The sequence below is a fragment of the Vulpes lagopus genome, chromosome 17 (genome assembly GCF_018345385.1).
Source record: "Vulpes lagopus strain Blue_001 chromosome 17, ASM1834538v1, whole genome shotgun sequence".
NCBI classification, from domain to species: Eukaryota; Metazoa; Chordata; class Mammalia; order Carnivora; family Canidae; genus Vulpes; species Vulpes lagopus.
The window spans coordinates 42,318,408-42,331,188 of NC_054840.1; the positions used below are offsets into that span (position 1 = coordinate 42,318,408).

The window sequence follows — 12,781 nt, forward strand, 5'->3', positions numbered from 1 at the left end:
GTTGTGACAACAACAACAAAAGGTGGAAGAGGGGTATTTTAAATGTCTAATCAATATTTTCAATATGTCAGCACTGACAAATATACTGATTAAGGGCTTCTTATTCTTGGCTAAGATGTTATAGGGAGAATATGTTCTACCAATTCTAAATGGGCACCAAGGATTTTATTTAGAATGATGTATCAAAAATAATCCTCTATCCTCTACCTTTTTTAGCCTTTAATGTTTTCCTCCATAGGGTTGAAAATATCCCATCAGTCCAGTCATTTGTGGCCACATCAAGCCGACCAAACATCTGTGGGGCCGTAATCGCTTTGGGATTCATCCTCAGTTCCCGATGTGGTTTTCCACAATCTGTACCAAATAAATGCAAATTTTAAACAACTCCGATATAGAGTGGCCCATGTTAAGTAACACTGAACTAATTTGCAATGTACCACTAGCAAGTGTTCAAGATATGAAAAATGCAAAGTTACACTGAGAATATATGTATTACTTCATTCCGAGTTATCATAGTTAATACTGTTATATTTTACGGACTCACATTCTTTCGCTTTTATCCTTCTGTAAAAGAAAATTACATGAAATATAATGGGGAAAAAGATATGAACAAATTAATATATCCTGGAAGTTCTTAAAATTTCACAGCTCGAAAGTCTTTTGAATTATGGTGTACTGGATTAAGTCTGGTCTCTGAAATATCACCCAGAAGATGCCTCATTCTCCCCTCACTGGCTTCAATTTGCTGAGATATGTTCTTGTGTTTGGGGATGTTTATATAGCTTTAAAATGATATGTTTTCTCAAATTATGCTTAATAATACTTTTGTTGTTATGTGGCTGCCTTCTGTTAACAATAAACTACAAATGCACCTGGTAAAATGACTTGAGCAAAATGAGTACTAAATATTAAACAATAGTGATACATTATGTATAACATGTCTAAATTATGTAACCCAATGCCATCACAGGTTTTGGAGAAGTTCTGTGCAAAGATGAATTCATCATAAGACTATTTGCTGTTGATGAACCTGTTCTTGGTTTTAACATGTAGCTCAGTCAGCTCATGAAACCCAGTGCATTGATATTGACTGAGTTGGTGGTTGTGAAAATTGCTCTGTATTTGCCCTAGGGTCCTGCACATGTTGGATTTAGTCTTGGTGTCTTTAGCTATGGAGCAAAGTGAATTCTCTACATCAAGACTCCACCAGGAGGTCTTCACACTGAGAAAGAACTGTGCTCTCAGCTATCACTTACCTTGCCAAAACTGAAAGCTTACACCTGCTGGACTTATGTGGTTTTTTCCCCTCTAGTTCATTATAATAATACATTATCTCTAAAATGTACCTAATAATCAGTAAAGCAGCATTCCCTCCTGCAAATATACTAACGTAGCTAATGTTTGTGTCCCTCTTGGAGTATGCAGAGGTGTCGCAACTATTTAAATGTGTTTTCCAGAGCAACACAGCTTGGCTGCCCTCTTACCTGCCATGGCTTTCATCAAGGTGTGGATGCAGGTGGTTTTTCCTGCACCACTAGGCCCCAGGGTCATCATCCCATGCCGCACTCTCTGTGTCTCAAACAGCTGGATGACTTTGAGTTTCCAAGGAGGATGGTTGATGAGACCAGCTTCTTCAACCTGAAAACATGCAAGCCCCACATTGGGCCACATCAACAACAATCTGAATTTACTGTTGTAATCAAAATATGCACGGATGTCGAGTCCGGGGTAGAGGAATGGGAGTTATTGTTTGTTGGGTATGGAGTTTCAGTTTAGGAAGGTGAAAAAAATTCTGAAGATGGATGGTGATGATGTCTTGTACAATAATGTGAATGCACTAAATGCCACTGAACGGTACACGTAAAAATGGCTAAAATGGTAAATTTTATGTTATGTATTTTACCATGATAAAAAATATATTGCTGGGGCAATACATTTGGTAGGCTCAGTTGGTGGATTATGCAACTTTTGGTCTCAAGGTTGTCAGTTCGAGTCCCACATATGTCATGGAGTTTGCTTAAATTAGATTATTACTTGTAAAGTTACATGGGGATTTGAGCCCAAGAAACTCAGCAACATGGTCCATGCTCTTAACCATCATGCAATGCTTAAACACACTATAAATGATGCCTTTATTTTTACTTAAATAATTGTTGGATAATAATCATGGATCATTTTAGGCTCTGTATATATGCTCTTCAGATTTTTCACATGCTACAAATTATGCCGTTAATTGCCCTATAAATTACTTTATGCTAAGCTTTTTAGATAATGCTACAATTAATTCAGCCATATGATGAAGAAACCACTTGCAAAATGAATTATCACTCTTACCTGATTAGGAGATTAAGATTTTTTTAAATATTTTATGTATTTATTTCAGAGGGTAGAGGGGCAGAGGGAGAGGGAGAGAGAGAATCTCAAGCAGACTCCTGTCTAGCATGGACGGCTTGATAGCATGACTCCAAAACCATGACCTGAGCCAAAATCAAGAGGCAGATGCTTAACCAACTGAGTGACCCAGGTGCCATGGAGATTAAGAGTTTTATGTATTGGTTTTTTTAAAGGAAAATATCCATTAAATACTACCATATTTGATTTTTGTCAACAAATATCTTCAAAGAATTGAAATGTATTTTATAAATATGAGCTAATCACCATTTTTATATAATGTGGTGAATCCCCTAGGGCCTAAGGAAGAAACCACAAGTGATCCTGGGCCTGGGGAAGAAGAATGACAGTTGAGGATTCATATGAGATCATTGTGAATGACAATCAGGGGCAGAGACCAAAGCAATGTGGAAACACCAGGGCCACAGGCAAAGCCAAGCCGAGCAAGGCAAGGCAGCCAGCTGAGGCCTCCTTGTCATATTTCATTTCAGAATCTCATGTGAAATGGTTTCCATCAACAAGGGGACCCCTAGCATGTGGCCAACTAGACATGTTGTTGTTCGATGGTGGGAGACTGCCTGGCTCAAGACTGCCTGACACAGCTCTGTCAGTGGTGTGTAATGGCCTCTCCTAACACAATAGCCACAGCGTTGGGTGTTGTTCTTAGAACTCACATATTTGGAACACATCAGCTCCACTTGATTCTCATGAAATTCAGATGAAGAGACTACATAGTATTGGATGCCCTGAGAAATACATTACCTGTCTACTAATTGCCATTTCCAGTTCAGGGTAATCTGCTTTGTCCAGAAGAATATTTGGGAAGAGATCTTCAATCAAACTCAAAAATAAGGGTTCATCCTCATCAATCTAAAAGAAGAAAGAAAGGGAAATCAGACTAACTATTCTGGCACAATCAGAGCAATGTACAGATAAACTGAAAATGCTAAACATACCAAATTATTTTACCATAACTGTTAATAAATAAAATACCACCTTCACTGAAGTTGAGGAATATTTTCCTTGTGTTGCCCATAAGTTAAAAATTCTTTTTAGAAAAGGGGGAGGGTAGAAAAGGGAGGAAGAAGAGGAAAGTGAGGAAGGAAGCAGATGAAAGGAAAATACTGCCTATACAACAATCTTCCAGTAAAATAACCAGTTTGGGGAGTTACCATTAACCTAAAATTTATAATTTAAATTTTAAAAAATAATAATTTAAATAAGAGATAGTAACAAAGTCATAAATTGGAATTTGCTTTGTGTTTTATTTTAAAATAAAAAAATATATCATTCTGTCACCCTGTACATAGATTCACTGATCCCAAACAACTGTGAAATGGATGAGTGTGACATTATTACACACTGTTCAATTTACATATAATTTCCTGCCAGACTCTACAGACGTTAAAGAAGGTGAGATTTCAGCTCTAAAACCCAAAAATATTTCAAGTTATTCAGAAACTTAGCATGTGGATTTTTAAAAATCCATTTCAATCCTATGGAAATAGGCATATGTTAGACTAGATATGAATTACCACAAAAATAGCTTCTGAATAAGTCTCATTTAAAGTTATGCTCTCCTACACTTTAGCTGATAATTATTCATTTTAAATGAGTATTTTAAATAAATATTTCTAAATCTCATTTGCACTTACTTAGCTGAACTGATATTAAGTGGGTGCAACATTTCCATCTGTGAATCTTACCAGTTTAGAAAGATTCATGTCTCGTAGAACACGCATGACGATCACTGATTCTGTATCTGTGGGGTTGGCTCTTTTTGCCGCTCCTAGGGTTCGCAAAACTGACAGAATGTTCCGCAGACCAAAATCATAATGCACCTGAAGCATGTGAGGTACACCAGGCTTATTTTCAATATTAACTTACCCATGAAAACTACAAAGTTGACAAAAGAACTATTCACAATAATGAATAAATGCTAATTTTCCTTTAGAAAAAACTGCACAGCTAGTGAAGCAATAAATTTTTATCAATATATTTTGGAGAAAATAGAGAATATCCAAAAGAGTTCTCTCATGTATGATCATTAATTTCAGCCCTTAGATCAGAACTAATAAATATATCTTGACAGGGAGAAAGGAATAAATTTCCTCTTGGAGTATACGCACCCCTTGAGCCTCTTCTTAATCAGTCATCCTAAGAAAAATTTCCTCATATTTCTAAAGCTAAAATTCTGAACCAGGTGTATATACATTTATATACTGATAGGTAAAAAGACAAACGTATTAAGGAGGAAGACAGTAGCCATATTCTAGAATTACATAGATCTGGGAAGAATAAGGACATATTAGAAAGCCAAGTCCTTAGCTTTGTTATTCCCTAGATATATATTTAAAACCTCAATCACATATAAAGTGAATAATTAAAAACGAATTATCTAACTGCTATAAATTTTTTAAAGATTTTATTTATTTACAGAGAGACCTTGCAAGTGGAGAGACGGGTAGAGGGAGAGGGAGAGAGAGATCTCCAGCTGACTCCACGTTGAGCACAGAGCCTGACACAGGGCTCGATCCCACAACCCTGAGATCATGACCTGAGCTGAAATCAAGAGTCAGACTGTCAATAAACTGAGCCACCCTAGTGCTCCAAATTAACCAACCACTATAGAAAATAGTATGGCAGTTGCTCAAAAAATTGAAAATAGAACTATTATATGATCCAGAAATCATACTTCTGGGTATATAGCCAAATAACTGAAAGCAGGATCTCAAAGACATATTTGCACACCCATGTTCACAGCAACAGTATTCACAATAGCCAAGAAGTGGAAGCATCTCAAATGCCCATGGATGGATGAATGGAAAAACAAAATGTGGTATATACATACAGTGGAATGTCATTCAGTCATAAAAAGGAACCAAACCCTGTCACATCCTACACCATGGATGAACTTTGAGGTTCATGCTAAGCAAAATAAGCCAATCAAAATAGACAAATGCTATATGATCCCACTTATATGAGGTATCTAAAGTAGTAAAATGCATAGAAACAAGAAGTAGAATGGTAGTTACCAGAGACTGAGGGGAATAGTAAGAGAGGAATTGCTGTTTAATGGGTATAGAGGTGCAGTTTTGCAAGAGGAAAATGTTATGTAAATCTGTTTCATAGCACTGTGAATATACTTAACACTACTGAATTGTACACTTGGAAATGGCTAAGATGGTAAATTTAATGTTAGATATGTTTTACCAGATTTAAAAAAAAAAAACAATTATCTGCTAAGGTAACTGAAGCAGTATGCATCACTTCATACTCATCATTTGGAGGATGGAGCACATAAAAAGATTCAGATTGAGTTCCTGTCTTCAAGGAGTTTAAATTCTAACAGAGGTAACATGATAAAAATGTGAGCTAACTCACCAAAAAGTAACAACGATGTGAAAGTAGTGGTGTGTGGAATTAATTAAGGAAAACTTCTCAGAACTGGACTCAGTTAAATCTGTGGGCATGAAGTAAGATTCACAGAATGTTCACCCAGAGATCAGCACGGGCCAACTGTTTTGCACACATTGACTCATTTCATCTGACAATGACCCCATGAGCAGGGCTGTGGGTGTGAAGGAAATAGAAATGAAATAGTAGAGAAGAAGAAGGCAGGACTCAGTGATGTGCCAATTTTCTGCATGCAAGAAACAGCATGGAAAAATACTTCTTTGATAGAGGGAAAAAGAAGAATGGGTGAGTAAAGGCTGCAATAAGTAGAAGAAACAAAGAATATTTTTGATGAGAATGTAATTTAATTGAGGCTGGGGGTATAAAAAATAATCTAGAGTCAAAGAAGTTTGGAATGGAGGCCAGAGTGAAAGACAGATCAAAATGTTCTATATATGTTAGGAGGTTTTATTTGTGTTATAGTTTTATGCTTATTGCATGTATTATTATTTAGCATATGCTTTTAGTAATTTTTATTTCTATGTCCCAGTGATCTGTGACATGATCCCAACTCATGGTGTTTGTGTCTTTGTATGATAGTTTTCCCTTGAGTGTGGTAGGACCTATGATTTAATCAATCTAATACAGCAAAGGTAACAGGTCGCATGTGATTGTATGTACGTAATTCTGTGGTCACATCACTTAAGGTTTGTGATAGTAAATTTATGTGTCAGTTTGGGCCACAGGATGCCTTGGTCCTCATTAAACATGATTTTGAATGTGTCTCTAAAGGAAGTTTCTGGAAGAGATTAGCATTTGAACTGGTGGACAGAATCAAGAAGATGGCCCTCCCCAGTGTGGGTGGGCACCATCCAATCAGCGAGGACCTGAATAAAACAAAAAGGAAGAGGAAGGTTGGATTCATTCACTCTGCCCTACTCCTGGACTGGGATATCAACCTTCTCCTGTCCTCAATGTTCCCAGTTGTCTGGCCTTCAGACTTGGACTAGAATCTATACTGTCATTCCTTCAAACTACACCACCATCTTTCCTGGTTTTCAGCTCACAGACAACAGATCATGGGACTTCTCTACCTACATAACTGTGTGAGCCAATCCCTTATAATAAATTTCTTTATAGCATATATATATATGCATATATCCTATTGGCCCTATTTCTCTGGAGAATCCTAATATGAGACTGTTGCATTCATCCTGCTGGAATCTCTTTCGCTTGCTGACGTTGAGAAGGCAAGTGGCCATGTTGGGGAATCCCATGTAGCAAAGAACAGCATGCAGCCTGCAGGAACTGACCATGGCCTTCTCCAGCTGACAGCCGGCAAGAAACTAAATCCCTCAGTCTTACAACCTCAAGAACAGAATTCTGCCAAAAACCTGAGTGAGCTTAGAAGTAAATCCTCCCCTGGTCAAGCACGTAGCCAACACTTCATTGAAGCCTTGTTACACTCTGAGCAGAGGACCCAGCCACGATGTACCAGGACTCTTGACCCACAGAAACCACGAAATAATAAACTGTGTATTATTTTAAATTTGTGGTACCATGTCATATAGCAACAGATAACTAATGCAAAAGTAATATATGATGAATTTCATACCTCTTAATTGCAAAACTGCATGATTTCAGAATCTGCTACTCTAAATAGTACAGGAAACTAGCATAGAAGTTACAATAAAAGTTATGATAGATGAATCACTGAACTCTATCTCTGAAGCTAGTAATACACTATATGTTAATTGAATTTAAATTATAAAAATAAGATAAATAAAATTTTAAAAACTTACAATGGATATAACAGACTATTAGCAAGGCATGGCCCAATATATGAGGAAGCTTAGAAGTGAGAAGAGCAATGATTGAGAGGTTCCTGAAAACTCTGAGGACACACAACACATACTATGATTAACATACAAGTGGGAGAAAGAACAAATATTTATAATTCTTTGGCTCTTAAGTCAGTTCAGGAAGTACTTATTTCATTTCTATGTGGCAAAAATTAATTTATTTAAATACACTTAAAAAACTATCCACATAAAATTAATTTTGTAATGATATAACTTTCTACTTTGTATCAATAAGGTAATCTGCCAGCAGCCCCAGTCTACAATGTTTTAAAAAGAGCACATTTCACCAAATAGAAAAACTAAGTATATATGTAAGTTCAGAAAGACTTTCAGAACATCACACCTGCTTAGAAAGCTGCTCCTCACACAGCTTGTAGAGGGTGAAAAACTTCCTGGCCAAAACAACATTGTCAATGAAGCCACAACTGGCCAACTTCACCCTTATGATAATCTGTCGGTCAGGCACCATCATGGCCACAGAGCGGAAATTAATCTTCAGGTTTTCGGGGAGCTCCTGCCGCCCAGCATAGCCAGGATTCTATACAGCAAACAAAACCCACAGATGAATGACATGGTCATGGGGTGACTTACTCACATCAGTGTGACAGTAAAAGAAAGATTCATTATGTACACGCAACAAATCCAGGCTGACAACCAGAGAACTCATTTACATACCTTACTCTCCTTTTAACTGGAGAGAGTACATCACAAGTTATTAATATGAGCTTTGTTTAACACCAAAGGCTTTCACACAGTAGTTAAAATTACCATCCCAATCTCCATTCATGAAAAAGAAGTGCCCTAAGACAAGGGAAATGCATGAAAGCTGCAATAAGAAGGCTGAAATTCAGCAGCTCTTCTTCTGGTTCCTTACCATGGTCAGGAAAAGTCCAAATTCAGGGTTCATAGTCACATTATCTCCATCGGTAAAAATAAAAGACTTTTTCCTCTCCTTTTTACATGTCAGAATAATGGAAATTTGCTGGGCTGCCACTGACAGAACTGGCAAATCAATACGGTTAAATTCATCAAAACAACCCCAGGATCCAGACTGTGCCAGTCCTTCGAAGGGAAATTTAATAGAAAATCCATTTAGTATATCATTTCAAAAAGCCAAGGAAAAGGGCATTTTGCAGCTGCCAAGACAAGCCAGAGATAAGTCAGTTCAAAAATTGAACAAATAGATGATGCACAAAATGCCCCCAAAATTATTCACAATGTGGTACTTCATCTGTAAATAGCCAACCTGCAGGGATAAAGAAACATTACAAAGCAGGTGATGGTGACATTTGATCCCCCCAAACATTGGTAAGATGCAGGTTTTCCAAAAAGTTGTCTGAAGTTGAGATATGACACTAAAATGTAGCCAATTGTTGAAAAATAAATCTTTAGACATTCCACCTTAGCTTAAATTTTTCATCAAATAAAAACTATAACCCTCACCTTTAAAAATCCGTCCAAGTCCTCGGAAATCCATCTGATCAGAACAATTGAAAACCACGACATATTTTCCAAGGCATCGTCCCATATCTTTAGTAGTTTCTGTTTTCCCTGTCCCTGCGGGTCCAGCGGGAGCTCCTCCCATGCTCATTCCCAGAGCTTGAGCCAGTGTGATGTAACACCTTGAGAAATAAAGACATCACTAGAACCATACCACCAGCACCCAGAAGACACTTCTGAGACATCACAGTAAAATGAAACCTGCACAAGATTTTTAAATGGGAAGTTCAAGCCATTGTCCCTACAAAACATTTTCCAAACTGCACCCTTAAGCTATGCTTCCCTTATGGATATTAACATGTGTAAAGGAAAAAGAGGAGATGGTCTATGGCCAAGTAAGTTTGAAAATTGTTAAAAAGGTTCAGTGAGCTTTCTCAGGAGAATGTACAATGAGATTCTCCACGTATGAAAAAATAGTACACAGCATTTCCAAAACCTATTTGGCAACCTTTTCATAAAAACCTACCAATCTTTAAAGAATAGTATACCATGGAAAGATTTGGAACCATTAGAATAATCCACTTTTGGAGTGTCTCAGTGGCACAGTCAGTTAAGCATCTGACTCTTGGTTTCGGCTCAGGGCATGATCTTAGGGTTGTAAGATCACACATCAGGCTCCATGATCATCACAGAGTCTGCTTGGGATTTTCTCTCACCCTCTCCCTCTGCCCCTCCCTGCCTCAAATAATCTTTTTAAAAAATACTAATCCAAAAAAAAAAAAAAATACTAATCCTCTTTTGAATCTAAGAGTCAATAATTTGATGATCACATGAGATTTGAATCACACATTGCTAAATAATCATGTCTTCAATCTATTTCTAGGAGCAAATACTATACCTACACATACCTTCTACTGTCCTTTCTGCATGATATTAGTGAATAAAAGACTTTGGTAAGAAAATACAAAAGTGCCTGGGAAGGAAAAACTAACCTGATAACTCGCTAATAAATTACTCGATTCCCCAGCGTCACTTGAGTTGTCAAAGGAGGTAATCTATAAGTGATGCAGTTTAGGGATTTCCTATGGCTAAACTATATAAAGCATTCATCTGGGCATGAAAAAATTTCAGAGGATATAAAGCGATTGTCCATCGTGAAGGGTGGAAATAAACAGCAAGTACACCTACTGGAGGTCCTCTAAAATCTGTATTTTATTGGAAGTGGGTTCCTTAAAATACAGGCCAATAAATGACTTGGCCCTGAATGTATACAGAGCCTGGATATGGAGAAAATAATGTAGGTGTACTCAGGAGGACACCTAAGCTCACTTTGATTTTTGCTTTTTAATTCAAGGTTTTATTTCTCACCTTGTACTTATGTTATCCCTGGCAGAGCAGTCTCTGTAATAACAGTTAGTGTGATGTGCTCCACCTACAGTATCTCACGTAAGCTCAGGGAACCTTGCAGGGAAGCTACTGGTGTTTTTCCCATTTTACAGACAAGGGGAAAGGCTCACAGAGATGGAATTACTTTTCTTGGGATTGTGGTGGAAGAGCCGAGAATCGATTGAGCTTTCCCATCCAACTGCAAGCCCTCATGCTGCTCGGCTCTAGAACATGTCCACCCTGCCAGGGTAAGGAAAACATCTCTAGGAACCCTGCCACCCGGCTATTCTGTCTTGCAAACCCTCCTTACAACTGGGTTTATATTTCAACTGAAGCAGGAGCAAGTTTTTAAGTTGCCTTAAAGAAATCATCCTATTTACATGAAAACTAAGTGGGCAAGCCAGGTGCTTTATCCTTTCTCCACTGGGTGTGGCTTCAGCCCAGCTGCTTTGCTGGCACCCAGACTCCTCTCGGACTTGCTTTTCAGAGAAATCTTTGCCAATTTTAAAAATGTCACCATTCGGGAATAGGGTTTGGACTAAATCAGCCATGTGATTTGGTGGCTGTTGTGCAGCTTTATTTCTGCACCAGACTGCCATAAGGTCTCTGTTCTTAGGAACTGTGTCATGATCTCAGGATTGTAAGATCACACATTGGGTTCCACGATCATCCAACTTCCTGCCTAAACCCTAGCCACTTATACCCTATGAATGCTTATTAAATAAATGTCTTGTGCCAGTCCAGCCATACAGTCTTCTCGCATCCCAACAGCTACTGGAGTAAGACATGCACAATGTGGGGGGTGCCTGGCTGGGTCAGTAGGTAGAGCATGCCACTCCTGATCTCAGGATTGTGAGTTCAAGCCCAAAATTGGGCATGCAGCCTACTTAAAAAATAAATGAAATAAAATAAAAATGTATTCCTTCTTGTCTATCATATCAAGAGATTCAAGAAAAAAGAGAGAGAGAAATGTACAATGTGACCATCCTGCTAAACCAACAATGACCAGCCCCATGACGCAGGTCTTATTATCGCACTCAATATAACCAAATCCATCACCAACATTCCCAGCACCCTACATGTACTTCATCACATGTAAACCAGCAGTGCTTTCAGCACTGCTATTCCTAAACAGTATTAATTCTAAAATGTTAAAACTAAAGCAAAAACAAAAACAAACAAAAAACCTCCTAAGGCAATGATGGTACACACATCATGAACTTATTTTTCTTTTGTTTCTTTTCTTTGGTTTAGTTATAGACTCTGATTATGAACATGCTTAAGGAGAAACAAAAGGAAACATTGATTAAGAATGTGGGGATCCCTGGGTGGCGCAGCGGTTTGGCGCCTGCCTTTGGCCCAGGGCGCGATCCTGGAGACCCGGGATCGAATCCCACATCAGGCTCCCGGTGCATGGAGCCTGCTTCTCCCTCCGCCTGTGTCTCTGCCTCTCTCTCTCTCTCTCTGTGACTATCATAAATAAATAAAAAATTAAAAAAAAAAAAAAAAAAAGAATGTGTTATTGATGAGTAAGAAAAACCACAATCATAGCAACGATAATAATGACTAACATTTACTGGGTGCCAGGCCCTGGGTATTCCAAAAGGAGAGAATCAGAGAGATTAGGTATCTTGGCCAAGACTATCCAGCTGTTGAGGGCAGCATCCAGCAATCAATATTCAAGTGTGACTCATGGAAGAGAAATGTGCATATTGTTTAGACCCATCTACATTTCTTAATAAGCTGATGAGAAGCTTCTACCAGCCTTTGACCTCTGCTGCCCTCTGCCTGAGTGACAGTGTAGTAAGAATGACTTCTGTCTTGTCCGCTTTTGCAGAGAGGAAGGACTGGTCATGAAAAACACCATGAGCTTTCAGAGAATGATGCCATTTGTTTTTAGTTAATTAGGACAACTATTTTATCATCCGGAATATCGGCAGCTCCATTCACCTGATGCCAAGCTTCCCAGAGCCTAAAGCTACCAATGTTGTTGAATTTCCACAGGGCAATCAGCAAAAGACTGACAAGATGTCAATGCCTCTGGTCTTAATTTTAGTGAGGAATTCTTCTGTAAAAGGGCAACAAATCTTGCAGTAGAATCCCAGTGACTGACAGAAAAAAAATAGTGAATCAATTCTCCCATGATCAAGATAAAGAAAAATAAGCAAATGAACGTTTAGGGGGAGACAGGCCAAGACAAACTTTGGAATCACTTCTATTTATATACTTACACCTACTTTGCTTTTAATGTTCTCAAGTTTTTTTGATACAGAAAGATGGACAAGACGATGAACATAGTGAAAGAA

General features: G+C 38.1%; 1 protein-coding gene across 1 annotated transcript in view; it reads right to left on the bottom strand.

Annotated features, from left to right (window-relative positions):
• Positions 1-12,781, bottom strand: part of DNAH5 (dynein axonemal heavy chain 5) — a 213,886-nt gene that overhangs the window by 119,800 nt on the left and 81,305 nt on the right. Inside the window, exons 36-42 of the mRNA XM_041731659.1 lie at positions 9,093-9,271; positions 8,524-8,711; positions 7,993-8,187; positions 4,098-4,232; positions 3,154-3,261; positions 1,485-1,638; positions 208-354 (exon numbers count right to left, since the gene is read on the bottom strand). Coding sequence (XP_041587593.1) covers positions 208-354; positions 1,485-1,638; positions 3,154-3,261; positions 4,098-4,232; positions 7,993-8,187; positions 8,524-8,711; positions 9,093-9,271 — 1,106 coding nt within the window. The remainder of the gene's footprint in view (positions 1-207; positions 355-1,484; positions 1,639-3,153; positions 3,262-4,097; positions 4,233-7,992; positions 8,188-8,523; positions 8,712-9,092; positions 9,272-12,781) is intronic.